Source organism: Protomyctophum parallelum (assembly GCF_964188405.1).
Source record: "Protomyctophum parallelum genome assembly, chromosome: 11".
Classification (NCBI taxonomy): Eukaryota; Metazoa; Chordata; class Actinopteri; order Myctophiformes; family Myctophidae; genus Protomyctophum; species Protomyctophum parallelum.
The window spans coordinates 19,557,135-19,581,521 of NC_139707.1; the positions used below are offsets into that span (position 1 = coordinate 19,557,135).

Below are 24,387 nucleotides of genomic sequence, written 5' to 3' on the forward strand. Positions count from 1 at the left end.
GGTAAAGAAAATTCTTGGTGAGAAGACTTATAAAAACAAGATCTGACTGCTAGCACCAAACGATCTAAGTCTGCGTAAGGAGTAGATACGCTGCAGTATCCTCTTACAAATAGTCAATATGAGAGGACCATGATAAGGTGGCGTCTAATCCGTCTATCATCACCCCCAGATATTTGTTATAGTATTGCGACCGGGCCTTACTGCTTTCTCAGAATCATTCTCATGTGGGCGTCGGGACCGATCTGTGAGAGAAGTAGGAGAGTATCTTGCAGCTCCTCTAGGCTCTCCTGCATCTCCTCCTCGGTGGGAAAAGGAGCGTCTTCCCTTTCGTCATCCAGAAAACGGTAGAAAAAGTACTTGTCCTGGAAGCTCAGCTCCTGGTCCACTGCATCGCATCGCATCCACACACACACACACACACACACACACACACACACACACACAGCTTTAGAGTTATTATGGTGAGGGGTTAGGTTTAGGGTTAGTCTTATGTTGCATTCACACGTGCAGATGCAAAGCCACAGTCTACCATTCATTGTCAATGGAAGCCAGGGACATGAAGATGCAATGATGCATCCAACGTTTGTAGATGCTGCAAAAGCTGCAACAGCTACAAATACACGGTGTAGCTTTGCATCTTTGTATCTTTTGCAACTGCCCATGTGAACACAGCATTAGGGTAATGGGTATTGATAAAAAAAGTTTTGATGTTCCTTCACACACACACACACACACACACACACACACACACACACACACACACACACACACACACACACACACACACACACACACACACACACACACACACACACACACACACACACACACACACACACACACACACACACACACACACACACACACACACACACACACACACACACACACACACACACACACACACACACACACACACACACCATGGTTGAGAACTCCCTCTTCCAAGAGCACCTGCCACATGCCTACTGCTTGAGTGCGAGAGTGGACACATGAGCTCTGCAGCATCTGCCAATCGACCAACTCCGTCCCCACGCAACACCGCCTAGGAAACACAGAGCAACTCATATTATGTAATGTATGATGCACACACCATGCATCCATGTGCAATACAGCAAAAGAAAAGACACTGAACTACTTCAACGGTGATAACAACAATAGATGCATGAGATTGAAATTATGACCGATCCTATCCAATATTTGCAGGGTCATATCGGCTGATATATTACATTAGTGTATTATATTTATATTGAACTCACTGCTGAATTTTTTAGATGGTAAGCCCCCCTCCCCACTAACAGCTGACGCTCTTAAAAGACAGAGACAGGCCGATTGGCTAATCTAAATGGTAATGGTGCATTTATATAGTGCCTTTATCCAAGGCGCTTCACATAGATTGTGCATTACAGGTTCAGTGTCTTGCTCAAGGACACTTCGACACTAACTTGGGGAGCCTGGGTTCGAACTGTTAACCTTGCCGTTCTCATCCAGCCACTCTACCCCTGAGCCACCGCCGCCCCTACTCTGTGAGACAATGACGGTCACTATTCTATTACTGCATCATCAATAGATGAAAATAATCTGGATTATTTTGAGGTCCGATATGCCATTTTTATGGCCGATATGACCGATTTTGATACGCTACCGATTATATCGTGCATCTCTAATAAGAACCCAGCTCACCGGTATGTCTTCAGATGGTACTTCCGGTCTCTGATCATGTGAGGAGCCCTGGACAGAATGGCATTACGAAGAACTTCCCCTGCCCGCAGGATCTTCTCCGAGGGCACCTGCCAGGAAAGAGGAGACAAGCCTTGGGTACGTCTATCACAAGAGAGTGCTGTTGCGCACTAGTTGTTGCATATATACTGTAGCAATAAATTAGGAATTAAACACTGGCCTCTAATGACATGATAATGTCTACTACCTGAGGAATGCATTTAAGTTGTGGTTTGGCTGGACTTTCAATTAATGAATTCTGCAAAATAAAATAAAATGACATGGCATGGGGAAAATGGCATGAAAGACGTTGAAGTGAAATGAAACTCAGTCAAAACCACAAGAATGGATGAAATTGACAGTTAAATGAAACACAAAATTAAAACAGACATTAAAACAAACACGCCTGTTTGTTCCAATTACTGAAAAATACTATCCATACCTAACGCCAAATCAAATGGGTTCAGATCTGAGCCATAAATCTCCTAAATCTGAAGCCTGTCCTGGACAGGAGTCTCGGAACGTAAAAACAAACGACTATTAGGGATGCACCCATGTATCGGCCACATCAGTGTCGGCTGGTATTTGCCGGCAAATAAAACTGACATTAACCGATGGCAGTAGCCAATATTTATCTGTTGTTGATAAGCATGCATGTGTGTGTGTGTGTGTGTTTTTTTTTTTTTTAAATATGGCAGGGGTTGAAGGGGGCTGTGACATCTCAATGGTTCAGTGAGCATCATAGCTCCAGGATGTGTAGTAGTCATGCATGCATGCATTCTTGTAGGCTTCTCATGATTTATTATTCAGTGAATTAGCCCTGGTTGACCTCATTAACTTATTTATATGGATTATGAGGTATATTTCTAAATTACATAACACAATTATGTAATCGATGTATCGGACATAATATGGAATCTAGTTGGCCACATTTCTGCTATAAATGGCATTTTTGCAGCATGTATCTTCTCTAGACCTCGTTTTGGCCAGGCTCGGTCTAACTCCACCACCAAGGAGGAACAAGAACAAGCCCCTATAAATCGTGCCATGTTATCAGTGCTGTGGCAAGGAAATGACCACAGGGGCATGGTGGGACAGGAACTATTACGGCGGGAAACCAGACCTCCACAGCAAACGTGCTGTTTATATTTAGACAAACTTTAAACAAACTCATTTAAACATTCCAGATTTATTTCCACCGTTCTCCTGGAGAAGTGGCCAAGTGGGTAACAATAAAGGACCTTGTTATATCAGGCAAGGAGGCTGTAGGCAAAGAACAAACGGTCAGAGTTCATCTATGGGAATTGTGAGACTGGGCTGTAAAGGCATAAATGCTGTGAACAAACATCTCATCTCCATAGCAACTCAACAAGATGTGAAAACTATACCGTAGAAAACAGACCACTATAAATTAATGCATGTTGATTTGGGTGTAATGATCCATAGTTTCCTTTCATGGCTGTTTACATTCGAGGGTCGCCGGTCCTCTCGAACGGAACCGTTTAACGTCATGCCCAGGACGTAGCAATGGCACTAGGTGTCACATGGACGGATCGCATCAGAAATGTGGACCTCTATGGGGACCTACCACGCGTCACGGACTAAGTCAGAGAGAGAAGGATGAGGCTGGCAGGGCACTGCGTCAGGCACCCAGAACTTGAGGCAAGTAAATTGACCCTATGGGAGCCAACCCAGGGCAAAGCCAGGAGGGGAAAGAAGCGTACCACCTATGTAGACGTGCTGCGGCGCGACAGCTTGGCTGACAACACTGCAGAGCTCAAGAACCTGATGTTGGATAGGAATTTGTGGAGGGCAGCGATCCAGGAATCCCGAGTTGGTGTTGGCTAGACCTCACTCTCGCAGCAAGAGAGCATGTTGATTTGCTTCTTTTATAGAATTCTATCAAAAAGATAAACTTGTGTGGAGAAAATCTACCTTATTCTGATGTTTGGACAGTGTACCAAATGTATTGTTCCTTATGTTCTCTTTGTCCGGCATTCCTGAATGAGAAAAGTGGGAGACAAAATTTGCTTTATTTATTATTGAATTTAAGACCATACATATAATGTAAGGTAAAACAATGACAAAATAATTCAAATGAAACATAAACAAACCAAAACATGAAATCAGTAGATTGAGAATATCTACATGCAGCTTTCAGAAAGTATTTCCATAAATGTTTTGGTCTATCATCTGTTAATTAAGGTGAATCACTCATCACTCACTCGCTATTGTAAAGGAACAAATGTTTGCAACAAATTCAGAGCAAATTGCAATTTTATTCTGACTTTTTCCTTGGGAATAAGATATTTATGTGACAAAACCAAACCGGGTGTGGTTAATATATTACAGGAAATCTATGGAAAATGATGTCAGCACAATTGGGGAAGTTGCTATGGCCATATTTAGCCCAATGAGATGAAATGAAAAACCCCTAGTTTGACATGTCACATGCTACTTAAAGCATAAGGAATTTTAGAAAATATTGCCTTATAATAGGATGTCAATGGTGGCCATACTGTACAGGCCATTTTCAACACTTTCTCCTCAGACAATTCCAGGCAACTTTGTTTCTGTTATTCAGGATATATTGAAGATGCAATTAGATTGAGGTCAAATTACATTATTACTGGACTAATACTAAGCTTGTATTGTACCCTACAGGACAAACAGCAATCAGTCAGGCGTGCTATGCCACTGTCAGCTGAAGGGTCAATATACAGATCTTAGACTTTTGGATTTGCTTTCGGATTACTGATACAGCTAAGCACTCTGGGATTCCTTGTGAATGAAAAGTGCAATATAAATAAAATTCATTATTATTATTATTACCAGCATGGTGCTTGGACATAGACTGCGATCTTGCTTGGCTCGTGTTGGACTTAATTTATTTTTATATCTGTACACTGATCCTAAGAAAGACATTTGGAAGCAACCCAATTTGATTCTGTAATGTATGTTTTAATAAATACTAGTTAACTGACTTGCAACAATAAATGGCTACATAGTACAATATGATCCCTTGGCAGCAGCCAATAGTCTAGTTCGATTTTGCTGAAAAAAGTTGGGAAGCCGAGCTGCTCATTTTTTATGGTGAGTTACTTTGAGCTAACCTGAATAAGTTAGTTGCTATGTTTGAGCAAAGTTAGATCAGTACCGATTTGACTTGCAATGATAAATGGCCTCCATGAATGGTATGCATAACAGTTGAGTAATGACTAATGATGAAGTCATAGTCACACTCAATGCTTGTTTTTTTGTATATATATATATAATATAATTAGATTAATAGATCTAATTTAGTTTGATTGCTGAGCAAAACATAGTCACATCTGTAATGAACTTACTGTCACCATTAGGACCACTGTCCATCACACCATAGGAAGGAGCAAGCAGCCCAGCCATGCACCGACGATACTTCTACAAAGACATGGGAAACACAAGAAACATCACCATAGACTGTAAAAGATATGGACAAAGCGTTCTCCGGGTCTAACATGAACGTAAAATGAAGCCTGTTATTGTAAGACTGTAAGTCGCCATCTTTCTAGATCCGTTTTGGCCCAGCTGGCTATTGGCTGGCCCAGACAACGAGGCGGGACTTCCCCCCTTCTTCTCCGTTGGTTTTTATTTTGACTCGAGTGGGAGGGGAATCCCGATCATAGACTGTAACGGTAGCCACGCCCCTCAGAACATACGCGACTTTATGGTCATTTTTTTAATTAATGGGACCATAATTTTCCTAAAAGAATATTATGACATTAGAAATTAGACTTTAAACTAGTGACTGGAAGAAGAAAGTATTCATGACCATGTTTATTAAGGTAATACAGTCTAGGTGAAGTTTGGCTCAAATACATGGACCTCTATGGGGCTATGGGTTTTTCTGGGTCCAATGACAGCGCCACAACAGGCCATTATATGAACTTTCATTTCCTTAGTGGCTTCACAAAATATCTGTCTGACTGCCCCCCTGAACATCACATATTAATGTCAAAATAAAATGTATCAAATACAGTTCATGCCAGAAGTGTACATCATGTTAGCGCATTGGTTACCGCTTGCGGTGTCCAGAGGAAATAATCGACAGCTCAGACACAGCTCGTAAGAAGGGTAAAGCACTTTTAGACCACTAAGCTTTTAGACTGTCGTTTCATTTTTAATCATGCTCCCGTCATCTAACGTGTATCCACCCACTTCCAAAACACAAGATCACAATCAAATGCAACACATCCGTCGGCTCATTTGAAGAGAGGATCAAAGTATTTGTTTCATCTTGTGAACAAGTATAATGTAAATCTACATCAGAGGCAATGAAATATTGCATATACAGTATCTGGAGTCTGGACCCCAAGCTTTAAATGTCTTGAGTAGACATCGTTTGCTGTACGTGTGACATTTGACTCTTCATTGTGACAATGGCAGAGTTTTTTGTAACTGGATAACACTGACTAAACCTCTATAGTCTTAAATGATCAAAGGGAATTACCGCAGACTACACTGGAAACTGAAAATCAACTGCACTTACAGCATTTGACCTCAGGGGCTGGGGTTGAGGCCGGGGGTGTTGTGTAGTGAGAATGAGACAGACATCTCACAACACTAGTTGGCTTTATAAATAATATTGATTTCTATCAACCTAATTTTCTTCTATTAACTCGCAACACCCAAATATTTGCATTCATTATATGTTGTATTACCTGCATTAGGCCTTCAATTAGACAGCAACAGTATTGTCACTGCACCCCGGAGCACGACTACATCTCTTATGTAATGAACATTATACAGCACCATTGTTCTTGTTCATGTAATGTCACATCATTTTTGTGACAATGCTTGCGCAAAGTCGTCGACTCGACCTACATCATCGCAATGAGATATGCAGATTAATCTATCTGCAGAAATACAGTATGTCTTGTGTAATGCATGGTAAGGTCAATGGAAAGAGCAGAGTGAAGCTCAGTTCGGATATTTCTCTGCGTAAACAAACGGTTTATAAGTTGTTTCAGCTGTCATACACTATAGACATTTTAAAAGAACAGCGTGCTCCAAAAGCAACTAATTCCATTACACTTGACAACACCTAAAAATTTACTGCGTAGAATTAAAAACACTCAAAGAAAAACACATTTAGAATTATTATTCAAATAAAAGTTATTCATCTCACATTTACTGCCATTGACGAGATATCTTTTCCCAAATTGCGTTTTTGGTCCAAAGAAGCTTTATTCAACGGCCCATAACTAAAGAACTGATGAGAGCGGTTACTGAAAATAGAGCATCGTGCAGCATACAGTACAAGCACTATGAATCACGTGTTACAGTACTACCAGTCCACTCCACCTTACTATCTTCTCGTCAGAATATATTATCCATTGAAAGCTAGAGAACCGAAGAGTAATTTGTTGCTAGATGGTAACATACTCAGAGGTCAAGTTTTAAATTCAATTCAAATCCTCTGAAGTGAGCTAATCACTTTAAGTTCCCCTTAGAGGCACACAGCTTTCCCCCCAATTACGAAGCCATTTAAATATCTCAGTGACCTCAGATTTTAAAAGCCTTTTCCCTAATCTACTCCAAAACACAAATTGTCTCTGCTCCAAACAAAGCAAACATCACAACATCACACTTTAAATTGTAGCTTCTTTTCAAAGAGAATAAGGAATAAAAAGATTTTTACAAAGAACTATAGAATGTTCAATTTGTCTCTTATCTCAATGAAACAGAATCAAAACCAGTGTGACTTCAACATGTCTATCTGTCATTGCTGACAATTAAAGGTCTTGGTTCGTGTGAGGAGCACTTAGACCAGACACCATGAAGATACCCAGGAGATGACTCCATCACTTTGTGACCCCTCTGAACAAATAAAGCCCTGTTCCCGGGGGGGGATGAAGCAGAGAGGGAGGTGGTGTTGTTCTGAAAGGGGATTAGATCTAATGTCAGGTGTGTAAAAGCACTCAGTTTTTACTTTGTTTAGTTAGTATGATGTCACCTCTGCCCCTTGTCGCCCACAATGCATTTGTTTCTATACAACATACAGCGACTCAATACAGCGATCATGACGAATGCAATATTTGAAGCATTCATTTGAGGCAGGCGATTTAATCTGTTGCACAGAGATGTGTCAAATTGATTCATTAGCTGACTGCAAGTCTTAGTTTCACGTTTTAAAACCATAAGATCTGTGAAGTGACAGGGTCACAGACTCACAGGGGAATGTTTTTCTCAACATGCAGTTGATATTCATCCTCCTTATTCATATACCATTTTGCCTGTACCACTTTACTGAATTATATACTTGTAGCAGAATTTCACATTTGCTGTAACCCCATACTATAATGATGATTACTATTTCACAACTGTTAAAGCTGTGTCTCAATTCAAAGCTATTCATTTCTGTCATGTTTCACAAGTGATTCCATCATATTAGGAGATTATGGCCTGACGCAGCACTTGAAGTCAATTTCCTCTAAATATATTCAACATATTATAGGTGCAATCTGGGTTTTGAAAGGATGTATAACTTTATAAGGTACCTGAAACCTACAGTAGGACCTTACAGTCATCTGAATGCCATCCATAGACCAGGAATATATATTTTTTGCTCCGATTGCCTCTTAGAAGCTACATGTTTCACACAAGCAACTAAATCAGAATTACTCTAGTCTGAATATAAGCTGATGGACAAAGTGCTATATCTGACAAAGTGCTATATCTGTGCATTCATACAGGGCAATGAATGAGTCATCTTGATGTTCTACGAGCACTGTTTTTCTACGCGGTACGCGCATCAGTTTATAACCTCTCTTATCTCCTATCCCCATGAAACAGAAGCTTCATAACTACGACAGATGTGACATTTTCTATTCCTCCGGGGAAATAAGCTAAAACTGATCTGTCCAATTTCTCTGTGAGACACATGTGACTTCACATGGTTCACACAACAAACACAGACAGCAAACAAACAGGACAAATGCTCTCCAAACACCTCTAAGCAATGAGACATTTACATTCCAATTCATGTTGTGTGTATAGTGGCTGTCGGGCGGAAACCTTGCATGTTCTAAATAGTTACTTTTCAGGAAATGGGGAAAACAAATCTTCCAATGGATTCAATGTAGTTATTTAGTCACAACCTCTTGGTTATATATTTACTGTATAAGACCCACAGACCGACTTAACCACTTTCAAAGATTGAAAGTATACAGAAAGGATACAGTCTAGAAAATAGCAGATCTACATGGTCACATTGCATTGTAGATTGGCTATTTTCCCTACTTTTGCATGACAGTAAATAAATAGGGCATTCATTTATGGCGTAAAAATGAAATATGGAGATCCACGATTTCTGTCCGACAACAATATAAATCAGAGACCCAAGAGCAGCTGAAAAATACATACATACATACCTCTACCTGATGTGCATAGCTTCTATGCTTTTGAGAGTTTTACAAATAATCCCCATCACAACAGAAGCTAAAGACCTCCAGCCATGTCAGTTGCCAATGCAAGTTTCACTTCAGCCTGCCATGCTTGAGCACGTCTTGCATGCTATGATGCTGAGCATCATTGTGCATGAATGCACACTTGTATGCTGAATAATTCACCCCATGTTGCATAACATGCATAGTACAAACTGCCCGTTTCTGAGACATTCTAAAATTAGTCTGCAACACTGTTTGTGAAAGGCACACCACACAATTGGGGGGGAATTCAGTCCCTCCCAATACATTCAATGCAATTCCATGTTGTAAAATGTTCATCCAGACATATTCCAAAATAAATAATGTTCATGCTTTTACATTCAGAAATGGAATATTTTTTACTAACCAACTACAGTAAGTTCTGAGGTAATGTTCTCATAAAACTAGTAAGTGCATCATAAAGTTAAAAATCAGCACTTACCCGAGGATGCTTTCAGTTTTACATGCACCTGTAACTATTGTTAATGACTGACAGGTCCTCCACGCCCTCTTTATATGTATAAGTGTTGACAAACACTCACAGAATAATTGAGTCCAACTCTTCAGGGTCCCACAGTGACGCACTATTCATGGATCCATAGCCGGCGTGTGCAGTTTGCATGCTGCCCTGTCAGAGCAGCAGTGTGTGATCAGACCGCGTGTTAGCCAATGAATGAACCCCGTCTGCCAGACCCTAGCAGGGCCAGCCGTCAGCCCACTTCCATTGAGCAGCGGTTGCTAGGTGATTACTCTCTACGCCAATCATCACGCACTCCTATTATTGCACTCAATACAATACAATAGAATAAAAACTGTTCTATTGCAGCTTTCTAAACTATTGCTTCGTAATTTCATAAAGTTAAAGGGATGAGAAGAACAATACAATAGTGATGAAACATGTGTGCATCTGTATTGACCTGACGAAGATCTATCAAGATCGAAATATTGTCGTTTGTTTATTCAATAAAGAAATTCTTTATCAAAAGAATGGTGTGCCTTATTGGCCCCTGCACCCACCTCCTTCCATAATTGCCTTATTGGCCCTGCAACCACTGTCGAGGTGCGTGTAAATAGGTATGCTATGAGAAGAACAATAACCATAAGCATCAAAATAATGATTAAAACTTCAAATGTTTGTATTTCTAATGTCTATGGTAAATATGAAACATTTTTGGTAACTGGTATCCTCAACACAAATTCTTCCCTAATCTCCATTTCTGACATGGAGCTATACTATACCATCAGGTTTAATTTAAAGCCATGAATGTTAGACATGGTCCTTTATTCATTTAGTACTAGATTAGTAGTCCAACTTAATATCACCAGGTGATTTATTATACTTCATCGTACAATGGAGCCATGTGCTGAAAGTAGCTGATCTACAAGCTCACATGTTAAATTGCTTGTAGAGCTTGTAGATGTGCTATTTTCGTTTTTCGATGCGCGACTCTGTCGTATGTCGGAGTATAAACAGGACCGCTCCTCTCCAAGGACAGAGGGCAGATGGTGTCTTATCTTTGAACGTGTTACTGATCAAAGCTACAAAAAAAGACAGCTGCATTTAATCCAATTGAAGCTTTAGAAACAGCAAACTATACCCTGTGCTCTCCTTTCAAGAGCTTCTAAATAAAGTATTGTTTAATATGTACATGAGGGCTGAGCTGTAAAGGAAATAAAACCGGGTCCATGAGCAAAGTCTTTGAACACATTAACAACCATGTTCACAAATCCATACACATATTTTGGGACTCCAATTGCAGAAAGGTGTAAATAATTAATTTCACATAATTTATGTGAGCAGCTTGTCAAAGGCCTCATACAGAATTGTCAATAACACCATTTTGAAGCAAGAACAATTAAGACTAAGGTGGCCCGGCTAGGCACCCCGGCCTAACAGCATGTCGCGGGTTTGACTTTTGCCGTGTCACCCCATCTCTCTCCCTATTTCCAGTCACCATACTGTACACTATCCAATAAAGGTAGAAAAGAAAAGAAAATTGAGACTAAGGTGAAATGCTGAAAAGGGCATTTGGGAAGAGTATGTTTGTGAATAGCAAATAAGGAAAACAGCGAAGGATCAACAGAAGGGGAACATAAAGGGCCTTGGATACAAAGAGGGGACAAAGATACGTGTACATAGGCTGGGGACGTGCAGTTAATTTCTCAGTGAATGTAAAATCTGAATCTCTGACACCATCAGTCAGATACGGCCACTTTGTAGCGTGAACAAAAAGAGCTTGATTGGTGGTGGAATGTAGACACAATCATACGACATGAAATCATATCCTTTTTTTTTCCTTTTTTCGTTTACCGATTGTGGTAGATGAGATGAGTTTTGCACATGACCAGATTATTTAAATTGTTTATACACGGCGACTTTGGTTGTATTAATTAAAATAAGCTTTGACGGCTCACAATGGGAGACTTAGTAACCTCCCTTATTGTTATCACATTTCGTTGACACAAGTATCATCTATGTGTTACTGATTATAGGGAATTTGATTGTGTCCGTGGGTCACATTTACTATGAAAACGTCAGTCCGTCCATCCATTAGTCACCCCACGCCTCCATATGGTCATGCCTCGTGACATCACGTGACATCATCAGGGATCTCCATATATGGGCATATATGTAGTCGCAACATAGAGAACATCGCCAGGGGCCCTTGCCCATATATGGGAATGTCAATATATGGCCATATCACGCCTCCATATATGGTCACGCTTCGTAACATCACACCTCCATATATGGTCACAACTTGTGACAACACATGCCATCATGGAGACCCTTAGATCTTGTGCATATTTTGGTCAAAGACACTGACCTCATCTAACGCTGGATAACCATACATGGAGAAGACTGGATCATCACCTAGATCTGCCAGCCAGCAACTCTACATCTGACCTCAAAACTCAAACCCTTAGATCTCCATGGAGCTGACCTGTTCTGACATTCCATACGATGATTCTTCCCCACCTGATCCTTCCTGTTCTGACATTCAATATGTTGATCTGACCTCATCAAACCCTGTACACTCAAGACACGCTCCATATATGGCCACTTTTGGCCAGTACAGATTTCAACTCATGGGCGCATTCTTTTATCAAACGGAATTCACATTACGGGTGGTTTGAGAAGGCGCTTTCCGTTGTCCTAAACCTGTGTGTGCAAGATAGCAAATAGGGAAAGCCCATCAACAAGCCTAGTACAGGCACATCTCCACCCGCAAATAAAGGCATAATGTATAGTGGGTAGTCCGCAAGATACTGTACTGTCGATGGTGACGTAATTATTAGGATATGTTTCAGTGTTGGGTGAATTAATGGTAATGTCTGTATGTATACATGTATGTAATCTGAAACCAGCCAGTTATACCCCGGCATTGATACATATCTTCATTACGTCACCCTCAACATCAATATATCCGAGCATACGCACATAAAAGACCACAGTATAGCACTTTCAACTTACATACATGTATATATACATACATTCGTTACCCGTTACCCAACCAATATTGAAATTACGTCACCATTGACAGCCAGTTATAACCGGAGAATTTTATGTGATCTTCCTACAGAACGTTAAATGGTTTGGCTGAGTAGTTATGCTTCATCAAGAGCTACCAACTTGCGAGATGCACACAAATAAGCCACAAAACATAGCCTACTTCTGTACTTGTGTCCTCCAAACATGAAACCTATCTATATAACTGTTTTAAACAAAGAATTTGTATTTTGTATAATGTCGCATTTCTTTAAATATATACGAATATGATAGAGCTCTATTTTACGTCAAGATGATGTATGATGATAGAGCGCCTCTCACTTCACACGGATGTGATTTTTTTTAAATGCCGTAACAATTTGTGTCTGCAATCATTTGATGATGCAATAACTTTGCTAGTGGAGATAAGGAAATAAACAGAAGTGTTGTTGATGCCATCTCATCCCAGCTCTTTTCCTTGTGTATATCCGCTGTCAACTGGGAGGGACTCCTGCATGCTCGCATTATCACGGCTTGCTACTTGGATGTTGACCCCACAGAGGCTTCACGTGCCATTGCTGTTCCAGCCACCCCTCCACCCTCTCCTTAAGCCCCCAGAAGGCACACTGTGCCACTTCCTGTTCATCAGCTGTCTCCACTGACTCCCAGGCTATACCTCCTCGACTGGCTGATGTTGTTATGACCAACAGCCGAGTGCCCCGACCGAGCTGCCTCAAGCACAAACATACACACGAAACACGTGCATAGTACAGTGGTACATGCATCCTAAATAAACTCAATTTTAAGACTGCTCTATCTGTTGATGCACTCTTCTTTTAATTATCTGCCAATACTATATTCCTTCCATATGCAAATATTACTGGTAATATATTTTAGATACTACTATATGCCCTTTTACTGTGACAGATTGCACATATTAAATTTTGTGCAATCTGGTCAATTATTCTAGTGTATTGTAGGCGGCCACATAAATCACTACAGTATAGGCCAGTACTGGTGCCCACACTTTATTGACTCGAGAGCTACTTTCAAAATGACCAGCTCAACAAGATCTACCCACCGAAAAAATATAAATATGTACCTGAGGGGGCTTTGTAATAGAGGAGCTGGCATGACATATTATAAGACAAACCTAAGTCACCTTAATTCAAGTGGCCGAAGCCATATATATATATACATATATATATGTGTACAATATAATATATACACATATATATGTATATATATACACATACATACACACTGTCTTTTATATTATTTTGTGACACATGTTATTGCTAGTGTTACTTCTTTACTCTTGGATCTCTATACCGATAACCCATCTCTACCCGTATCTTTGTTTCATCCTTACTGCAGTACTGCTATGATGACAGACCGCATTTCCCTCAAGATCTATCCTATCCAACTTATGATCTTATACTATCCTATAGGCTAGCACTGTGTTGTCATAGGTATGCACAGTACACGTGCCTGTACAAACTGGAGTCTTATACTGTGCGATTCCCAGGCTGAACTGACAAACACAAAGCAAATGTGTCCAGCCGATGTGTGTATGCGATTGTCAGAGAGCTGCTTTTTGATTCTGTAAGCACAAAGTGTAGTAGTGTTGTTTCAATCCCTGTGGCTGTCGGAAGCAGGAAGCAAGTGAAGTGAGAGATGATGATCAGGTCATCTGAGCTTCTGCTGCTGTTGCAGCATGTGTGTGCGCACAGTTTGTGTCTGTCTGTTTGTGTATGTTGAGCCTGGCTCATGCCTGCTGTTAAACAAACATGCACACACCCGCCATTTCCAATTAAACAAGTGACTCTCAGTGCCGTGAAAACTGTGATGAGTGTCAGATTTAAATAAAATCTTAATTGTACACAGGAACTGCAAAGATTCCCTATTTCTATGCAGCCTGAAAGGTTCAAACTAATGGTGGCATGTTAGCCTACGCGCGCACGCACAAACCCACGCATGCACACATGCACGCAAAGAGCAAAGGCTGGAAAAAAGTTGGTATATTGAAAAATTAACATGGCATCCATCTATGAATAATAAATAATTCCCATTAGTCATTCAAGCAGTACAGTATTGTTCAGTCTGGTACAATTTTGTTGTTGGAGTGCTCTGGCCCCAGGCTTTTTCTCTAGGGAAATAAATCTGTGTGGGAGCAATCTTGCCTGCTCCAGGGCCACCTTCACCCTAGACCAGAAGGACCAGGAGGTTCTCTCTCAGTCAATCAATACTAGGACCTATATTCATCAATAAAACAAGAATGACTTAGTCATAACTGCCAGGTGCAGAAAGCTCTCGTTTATGAACATCTACAGTATAATCAGTTTGTGTGCTGCAGCTTCTGCCTCAACTCACGGTTTCACGTTGCGGCGTTCAGAGTATGGGTTTTATGCCGTTCAGACTATGGGTTTTATGGGTAAGTCTCCCATTGGCTTAGAGGCACCCTAGAGACGAGGCAGCCAATCATGAAAAAGTGTCCACTACGTTCACTACTACAGATAGTAGCAAAAAAAAAAACATTATTTGGAGGGGGAAATGCTGACCTTGCTCAATATATTAAAGTCTAACTCATGTTGATTAGGTGATGTAATGGTGATGTAAAACAAACAGTGCCAACACAAACATTAAATGCCATTAACAATAAAGAGACAATATGACGTAATGAGTTACAAAATGACGTGAGTTTTCCCTTCATTGTCAATGGCGTTTAATAAACAAACATTAAACCTGTATGGGCTAGCGCCCCTCAAAAAATACACAAAGCGATAATTTAAAGTACCTTGCATTGTAGCCAAGGGGAGTAGGCCAGAATCCACAAGAGTGTAGTATGATGTATTGTATTGCAGGAAGACGAACATCAGAACCAAATTTGCACAAAATATCTACATACAGGTCTCGCCAGCAATGGGATACTGCCACAGTAATATTTCTGCAATGCGGCAACACTGACTAAACACACGGAATGGGCAGCAATTGGCAGGCATAATATTTCTTGAAAACGCAGTAGTTCTGGTTAGGAAACAAATCTAATACTAATCTGTCAACAAGCTGAATGTGAGAATGCTATAACAGCCCTCTGGTCAAGGCTTCAGCACCTCTTAGCAGTAGCAGTATAATAGACTGATAGACTGCTTTAAACAACTGCTGTGGCTTTTAGCAGAGATTTCTGTGTGAAATAAAATCCATTGACAGAAAGTAAAGTCCTATTCTGACCTGCATTTTGACCCAGCTATCCCAAACCTATAAACATAACCACACACGGAAGCCACAGGGTGAGTCTTAACTGGCCACGTTGTCGGACTAATTGGAGCAGCAATCAAACAGCAATCAGACATCGCACACGGACCGAACATTTGTTGTGTAGGTGTGTACGAAGCCTCAGAGTCAGGATTTTACGGTGTACTCACTCAACCTCTTTTATCCCTGTTCAAGAACTGAGTGCAATTAAGGACAGAACACGAACACACACACCCACACACACACACACACACACACACAAAATGGTGTGCTTGGCACTTACAGATCAGCACAGCAGAGACGAACCTTCATGATGTAGAACAGTAGCCTACAGTATATTCCATGAGGCCCTGAGTACGGATATGGTTATCCAGTCACAGTGAGGACCAGAGTGGCGACAAAGACAGTTCTCGCAGTTTTAACAGTCACCTAAATGCCCTCCAGTCTCAAAGGAAACAAGCTCTCATACTCAGGAAACGAACCACGGGCAGTGGCTCCAGCAGGAGAAGAGTAGACAGAAAGAAGAGATGGGGCCTCTGGACACCAGTCCAAGGTACCGTTTTCCTGAAAAGCTGAGTGCTGCAGTAGGAAGATACATAGTGGCACTGGCTAGGACTGCGTCTCTTCCCAATCACCCCCACTCCGCGCGCACGCACACATGCACACACACACACACACACACACAAACTTCTAGACAATCTACTAACAGCCAATGTTGACGATCAACTAGGATTCGATTGTGGCATCATAAGCTCAGTCAAAATTCTTATTATATACAAGGATCATAAAATGAAAATATACAGAGTGAAACAAGAAATGCAGTCAACCCAGGAACAGAGAAATTACAGGTTTGGCTGCGAAGCTCTACTTCCACCTAGTGGTCTCAAAAGGCATAGCAATTAATACTGATGAACCAGAAACCACATTGGGTGATACAGACAGGAATCATATGTGTCATAACTCATGATCATGGTGTACATTCCCAAATAATGTCATAAACTGCAATGAAGTTAGACAGCTAAATTATACTTGTAGTTGAAATTATTTTTGCTGACAATCTGTTATATTTGGAGTAAAATAAATGTGATTTTTAAGTAGGCAGCAAGGCACTCACCTCCCACAGAGATTTGAACTCTCTCTGGTCAATGCGTAGGAGCTCGCTAAATTCCTGCGTGACGATGGTAGCATGCCGAGGGGTGTTATCCAGTATAGACTCGCCAAACGCTGTCCCAATCCCCAGCGTGCAGATAGTGACAGCATCCTATAAGACACCCAGTTACACCTCTCTACTGACACAGTTCTTTTATCATAAGCAGAAGAAGGAAATGCAAGGAAAAGGACATAGGTACTTGTTGTTCTCGCCAAACTTGGCCTTTTGGAGATGCATTTGAAGTGCTCTGTTCGGCACTGATCACATCACTCTCAAAGTTAGGAGGCAATCTCGCTCCTCTGAGCACTTGCATTAGAGGGATGCACTTCTGTCTCCAAAAGCATCACTCCAATCAGGAGCCTGATGGGCTGACTGGAGCCCTTAGAGCTGTGTATAATGATAGCTATTCACTGAGGTCCCGCAAGGTCACAAACAGAAGGCTCTCTCTGCGACTCACACATTAAACTGAGTCAACTTGAGTCAAGTAGAGAATTCCCATTTGCATGCATCATGCACATTTGTCACGCTGATAAAATGATATCATCAATGAAGCTAGATTATAAAACATTTTCTCCTGTTAATATCCGATGGTGTGAAAAAGCTGATGAAAATAATGGTTATTAAAGGAATCAATATTTCTAAATGCTAGTAGAAGTCCTGTATTCAAAATGTACTTGAGTAAAAGTACAAAAGTGTCAGCATCAAAATGTACTCATGTTGCAGAATGTCCCATTTCACACGTTAAAATGTGTAAACAATCTTTTTAAAATAGCCGATCTACAAGTTTGCAATGTGTTGAATCGCAACGCACTGTGAGCTTGTAGATCTGCTATTTTCAAATGGCCAAAATGTATAGGGCTGAAGTGTTTAATGTATGTTCTAATCTAAATTGCCAAAGTAATTAGTAACTAAAGTTTTCAAATAATTGTAGTGAAGTGGAGTAGAAGTGAAAGTATTGGAAATTGGAAATATTCAAGTAAAGTACAAATACCGGTACCTCAAAATTGTACTTAAGTACAGTACTTAACTAAATGTACTTAGTTACTTTACACCACTGATATTCTGCTGTATCATATCAAATGGAATCGGTGTTACCTGATGATTCGCTGTCTCAGACACTTTAACGTCCAAAGAGCCTGAAAGGACAGTGTACCAGCTGGTGCCAATGTCTCCTTGGCGGTACACTGAAAAATATAACACACACCTAGTTTATAAATGCAAAAAGTGGATATTATACATTATTTGATTATTATGAAAACCTGAAAAACCTGTCAGTCTGACACACCACCATATATGGCATGCCTCGTGACACGTCACGCCACCATAATATATGGCCGTCAGTCTGCCACGCCTCATAACAGACTGACGGCCTGAGATATGACGGCCTGATATGAAGATCACGACACTGACCTCATCAAACCCTGGATAGCCATTAGGCATGTAACGATATATCGTATATCGATATCGATATTAATCCTGACGATTATCATCGTTTTTAGGGGGGCTAGTAAATGATGGTGTGTGCGATATGAAATGTGAGCTTTAATCATATTCCGTCTCGTCCTCAGGGCGTCTTACTGGTATTATTTTAACTTTTATAAAATAATTATCACATTTTTTATACAAGGGCAGGGGCGGTATGGATTTTATTTGTTATTGCGTTAATAAATCACTGTTAAAAAATAATAATCGCGGTTATGAACTCGACACCGCAGTATGCATTACACAACCACGGTATGGTGGTTAATGCCCAGCCCTAATCACATATAATTTGTCTCCGATATGTATGCCAGTTCATTATAATAAAACTAAGAGCATTCAATTATGATTTATGATTGATTAAAGGGATTGTGACATTTAAAACACATTTTTGTAGATTTTTTGGCTTTTCTTGACATCAATTTCACCAAAAAAAAAGTTTGAACATTCAGTGTATTCTCTGCTGTCTGGACTTTTGTGAATAATTATGCAAAAATGTCTCATCTGGTTGGACGGCAGAGATATACGTAGATCTCCGCTAAACCTCCGCCCCCTCCCCTCTGCTCCCTGCCTAGTGCCTACCCTCTCTTCTCCGCTTCCTCATTGTGACCGCGACTTTGTTTCTTTGTAATACTTACTAATAATGGCTTCTAGAGAAAAATCAATCTGCTCTGTTGTTGGCTGTGTCAATCAACACAAGTCCTTACACTGGATACCAACTGGCCTAGATGACTCTTTTATTTTTGACGACGTTCCTACCAAGTTGTCAAAGTAGCGCATCTTGGGTTGACAGGAAAGGGGGAATTACCGACATCTACAGGCTAAAATAATGTGTTTTTCCATGGCTTCTCAGGATGAACTTTACACATGCACAAAAACTCGTGTCAAGAAATACTGGAGTGGAGTTGAGTGTTCAAACTTTTTAGACACGTTTGAAGGACCATGGCCAAGACTTTTAATGTTTTTAAAATTATGTTATAAATCATGTCATAATACCTTTAATATCATCTCAAGGGAAACTCAGGCAGTCCTTTAACCCATTCTGACCCGAGATCAGATTCTAAAAAAGTAAAAATGTCCTCTACATCCTGACAGTTTCATTATTAACCCATTCTGACCCGAGATCAGATTCTAAAAGTGTCTTAGGTTTTTCAAAAATAGCAGACCTACAAGCTCGTATCGCGCCACTCGGTGGCGCGATATGAGCTTGTAGATCTGCTATTTTTAAATAGCTAAAGCATAACATGATGCTGAAACCAAAATGGGTGCCCGGTCAGAATGGGTTAAAGATTCAGGCTTGTGCTGGGTGCAGATTCAAAGAGAACATAGAAAGAGAATAAAATCTGCACTCTCAGTCGTAGTATTCTCTTTCTATATGATTAATATTACACTGATGAACAGCTTTGACTACAGTACAGTTTTAAGGCTAGAGATAAGACCTACAAGTGATTCCTTTCTCCAAGCATTCATAGAATCCACACAGGCATATCTGTTGCAGCAAACTGGGGTGAAACCTTTCGAAAGCCTTCACATTTTTCAGACGTGCCAGAATTATGTCCACATCTTCCCCTGAACGCTCTGCAGGCCTACAGGGAAAAACAGACCATAACAAAAGGTTAAGTGCTAAAATAAAGGAAACAACCATGTACATAATGTCTTAATAGTGCATAGTGTTACTATCCTCCATAACATTATCTTCAATCATATTGTGTGTTATTGAAGGGGATGGGGGAAACAATGTTGTCCTGAATGCCACTCGATAACCTCTAACCTCTTAGCAAAATTACACTTTTGTTCAATACTCAACAATTCAGTGAGTGAGCACTAGTGCCCAGTAGATGGGGGCATAGTCAACCGTGAACATGAATAGACCACAGCTTCTGTGTGATGCAGCTAATTGCAGCATTAACGCTGTATATTCTTTACATACTATTGCAGGATCTCTGTAAAAAAAGTGTCAATTTTTGGAACGTACAAGCACTTTTTCATGAATGTTGTCAAATGTTGAATGTTGAAAAACTTGAGGTCCCACAGACACGTTTAAAGACCAGAGGTGACCAAACTTTTTCTGTCGTAGCGCCCACATTATGGAACGCACTCCCCTCCCATAGCAAACTGGACCCCACCATCGAGTCTCACCAAGTCCCACCTTTATACCTTTGGTTATGATCCCGTTTGAGAGTGCTGTGGTGTACCGGTATTTAGCCTTTAGATTTTCTGTGCAGAACTTTGGAAACCTTGAGTTGTAAAATGTGCTATATAAATAAAGTGGATTGGATTGGATCGTTTTCTTTTGCTTGAAAACATTATTCTATGAGTGACATGTCTTTTGCAACTTGCCCTCTAAATATAAAATATACATCATTTAAAACAATTAATCAAAAAAGGCATAAGCTTTGACGGTCAAATGCAATCCACATATGAAAGCCTACTGAACCCTACTTTCCAATACACTTTGCATTCATCATTTAGTTGAGTGCATCCATTCCTGCATGCGTGGGAAGTCATACAGTACACCAGATTAAACTAATGTAGGCCTATAGGATGTTGGCTCTTGCAGACAAAATGTGGAATAGATTACAGGACGTCATCTTTTAATCTCTAATCTTGTCAATACTTAAAATCAATAAGAACGTTGAAACCAAAATACAAATGCATCCAACCATCAAGAGGTGTAATATTGCTCTGAATTGTACATTCTGGAAAATTATACAGCTATACAGGTCACATTGAAAATGTGTTTTCACTGCACTGTATATGCAAGCATTGTAAATATATCTCATTAAATATTCCCTGGCAGCCGTTCAACCTCTATTAGGTAAATTACTATACCCTTCACCCTAGGCGCTGTTAAGCCAGCAGCAACATTTATCAGAGAACTGCCTCTGGTTGCATCTTGTGTTTTTGTTTTCTCTCATAGGTTCAGTGAGTTGCCTGCAGTGTTCAGTTGCTGTGTTTAGTCTATGAAATGCACCAACACATTTTGCTCTACACCTCATTTGTCTATAGTAGAGCGAAATGTGAGAACAACCTCCCAGAATCTAAAAACAGGGCATCTATTTGGAAAACATCCAAGGCCACAGAGTGTGTCAATTTACGATGAATATCAGGTGAATCATATATGCTGTTTCCAATGAATTGTTCATAATCATACTAGGTAGGGGACGTTTCATTTTTGCGACACTGACAAAAGGACACTGCTGTGTAAACACATCTGGCCTGCTGCGTCACACACTGCTGATTATAGCCGATGTACTTTGAACCTCTTCTCAGGAATCAGGATACAATACCCCCTCCTCGACCTCTGTCCTTTCTGTTTTTATCCATTTCATTTATGGAGGAGACTGACTGACTAAATCAAACGTCATACAACAATGAGCCTGTATAGTGACGTAGTAATGTAGTGATGTGTCCGTTTTGTATTGACATTTTCTGTATGAATACTGCAATTGTCAATTAGAATTAATTAAGTAGAAAAGAGTCAAATGAATAAATACATTTTCCTTTCATCATCAAACCATCTTCTAACCTTCATTGAACCTTTATGGAAGCTTCACACACTGTGGAATTGATCATTTAGTACTGTGACTGAGTTTGAGTGTGTATTTAAGTTTTAGTGGTATGCTACGTAGTAGAATAGAGCCACAACTGCAAAATGTCCACATCACAAATCAACAAATATTGCATTTAAGGTTGCAGAATAGTAATAATGTCAGGAGCAAATGTCAGTATAGTCAATGTACAAAGACTTAAAATTGCATGAACAAACTCTGTCCCTGCTACCCTTAGGGAGGTGAAATTATCTTGCATCATACTGCCAATAATACAGACTGTGGTGAATCAGTCTACAACAGCAGACAAAATTAGCTGAGGTTGTATTCCATCTGCATTTCTCCTTCCTTAACTTGCCAATTAACTTCAGCTAATAGAAGAGGTATTACAATACTATTCAGTTCTCACTACACTGATGCAATTTGTCAGTTTGATACGCTTGGTTGATAATGTTGGGTAGCTAAATTAATATAAAATGTAGCAACGCCTATAGAAATCAGTGCATGATACATGGTATTGCTGATAAACACTTGATCGATAGGCTACAATATCCTATTGCCCCCATCTGTTCTATATTAGTCTTAAGCCCAAACCACACCAAAGGGTGTGTCGGGACAAAACTTTTTTTTAAGGTAAACCACACCAATGCAAGTTATGCAACTGAACTCATCGAGATGCATTGGTGTGGTTGACCTTAAAAACCGTTTTGACCAGACCCGATCGACGCTCAGGTGTAGTTTGGTTTGGGCTGTCTTATTATTTATATCCTTGGTTTGTTACAATAGCCTACTTTACACATGCATGATGTGTAAAACATGATAAACCATGGTTTATCATTTGAGCCCTATAGAACTAGCTAGAAGAACCTATATAGCAAACATCGGCGTTCAGCCAAAACGCATGCTCCACAAACTCAATTATGATCGACTCGTACATTTAATGGCGTACTGTATAGAAAGACGTGGCACGTCCAAGGAATAAAGGATCAAGGATGTTAGACAATAGACGCAGGAGTCACTCAGGACAACGTTTGCCTTTAAAAAAAACGGCAGCTATAATCACATTCTCGTTTTAAAATGCACTGTAGCTACCGTGAGACATATGGAGGCAGGTGCACGTGGGAAATCAAATTGTCATATTCATATATAGTCATATTGTCATGCATCAGTCGTATATCCATATAGGCACTAACATGTGTTATGTCAAATATATGTATTACCTCTTATCTAGACAAATAATCCACTCTGCAGACGCAGACGAATGCGAAGAGGTGTGTGCTGCTACCATTTTCGGCGAGATCACGGACCAGATGCTGCAGCTGAGGGAGGGGGATGATTGCTCCAGCAGCGCACTTGTTTAGCTATGGTCCACCTAGCTCTGGACGGTCCATAGCTCCACCGTTCTCTCATGCTCATTCTGATCTGGCACCCGCAATCTAGTCCACTTGCCAGAATGTGAACCCAGGCATGTTGAGTATAGGTATTAAGGTACACCACCAAAGTTTTATGTTAATGTTGAGTATGAGGGGGCGGGCCACGCTCATATATTCTGGACTTGTCCTAAAATTCTGAAATACTGGCAGGATATCCACTCCACCTTGGAGACCATTCTGTGTTTTAACTTAAGATACCTCTGACTTGTTCCTTTTCATTGCTGAGAAATATCCGTGAAGAGTTTCTAATACACATACATACAATAAATATTTAATCAAGATCCTCTTAGCAACAAGTAAGAAAGCGATCACACGAAGCTGGTACAAACAGGACCCACCAACGAAAGAGCAATGGATGGACATTACCGAGGAACTGTATGTTATGGAAAAACATTCATATTTCATACTTAGAATACAAGAGGATAAGTTCTATAAAAAGTGGGATCTCTTCTCTCAGCCTAACGATAATGCAAGAGGATGTCAATGAATGCATCTTGTAATATGAAAAATGCAGCCTTGTCATGTCTTTTTTTTTCTCTGTCTTTTCATCAAGAAAAATTAAGTGAAAAGAAATGGATGCTAACTTGCATATGTTGAGAAATTTTCATAATGGCATTAACAACCTATAGAAGGCAACAAAAAATAACTTTCATCATGTAGCATGTGACGTGTCAAACTAAGGGGTTTTCATGATGCTGAATCCATTCCAAGCATTAGTTTTGCACAAAAACACTCCTTGGGCTAAAAACGGCCAAAGCCGTCATTACAAATGTGATGATGTCAGCACATTTGGGCAAGTGGCTATATGGCCGTTTTTAGCCCAAGTTGTGTTTTTTTGTATAATGTT

General features: G+C 40.2%; 1 protein-coding gene across 1 annotated transcript in view; it reads right to left on the bottom strand.

Annotated features, from left to right (window-relative positions):
* rapgef4a (Rap guanine nucleotide exchange factor 4a) overlaps positions 1 to 23,395 on the bottom strand; it is a gene marked incomplete at its 5' end in the record, with an annotated part of 41,130 nt that extends 17,735 nt beyond the window's left edge. The window contains 10 exons of the mRNA XM_083776586.1: positions 202 to 385; positions 924 to 1,045; positions 1,684 to 1,790; positions 1,928 to 1,978; positions 3,655 to 3,719; positions 5,067 to 5,139; positions 17,042 to 17,188; positions 18,173 to 18,261; positions 20,000 to 20,142; positions 23,328 to 23,395. Of these exons, the coding sequence (XP_083632712.1) occupies positions 202 to 385; positions 924 to 1,045; positions 1,684 to 1,790; positions 1,928 to 1,978; positions 3,655 to 3,719; positions 5,067 to 5,139; positions 17,042 to 17,188; positions 18,173 to 18,261; positions 20,000 to 20,142; positions 23,328 to 23,395 (1,049 nt within the window). The remainder of the gene's footprint in view (positions 1 to 201; positions 386 to 923; positions 1,046 to 1,683; positions 1,791 to 1,927; positions 1,979 to 3,654; positions 3,720 to 5,066; positions 5,140 to 17,041; positions 17,189 to 18,172; positions 18,262 to 19,999; positions 20,143 to 23,327) is intronic.
* Between the last annotated feature and the right edge of the window lie 992 nt (positions 23,396 to 24,387).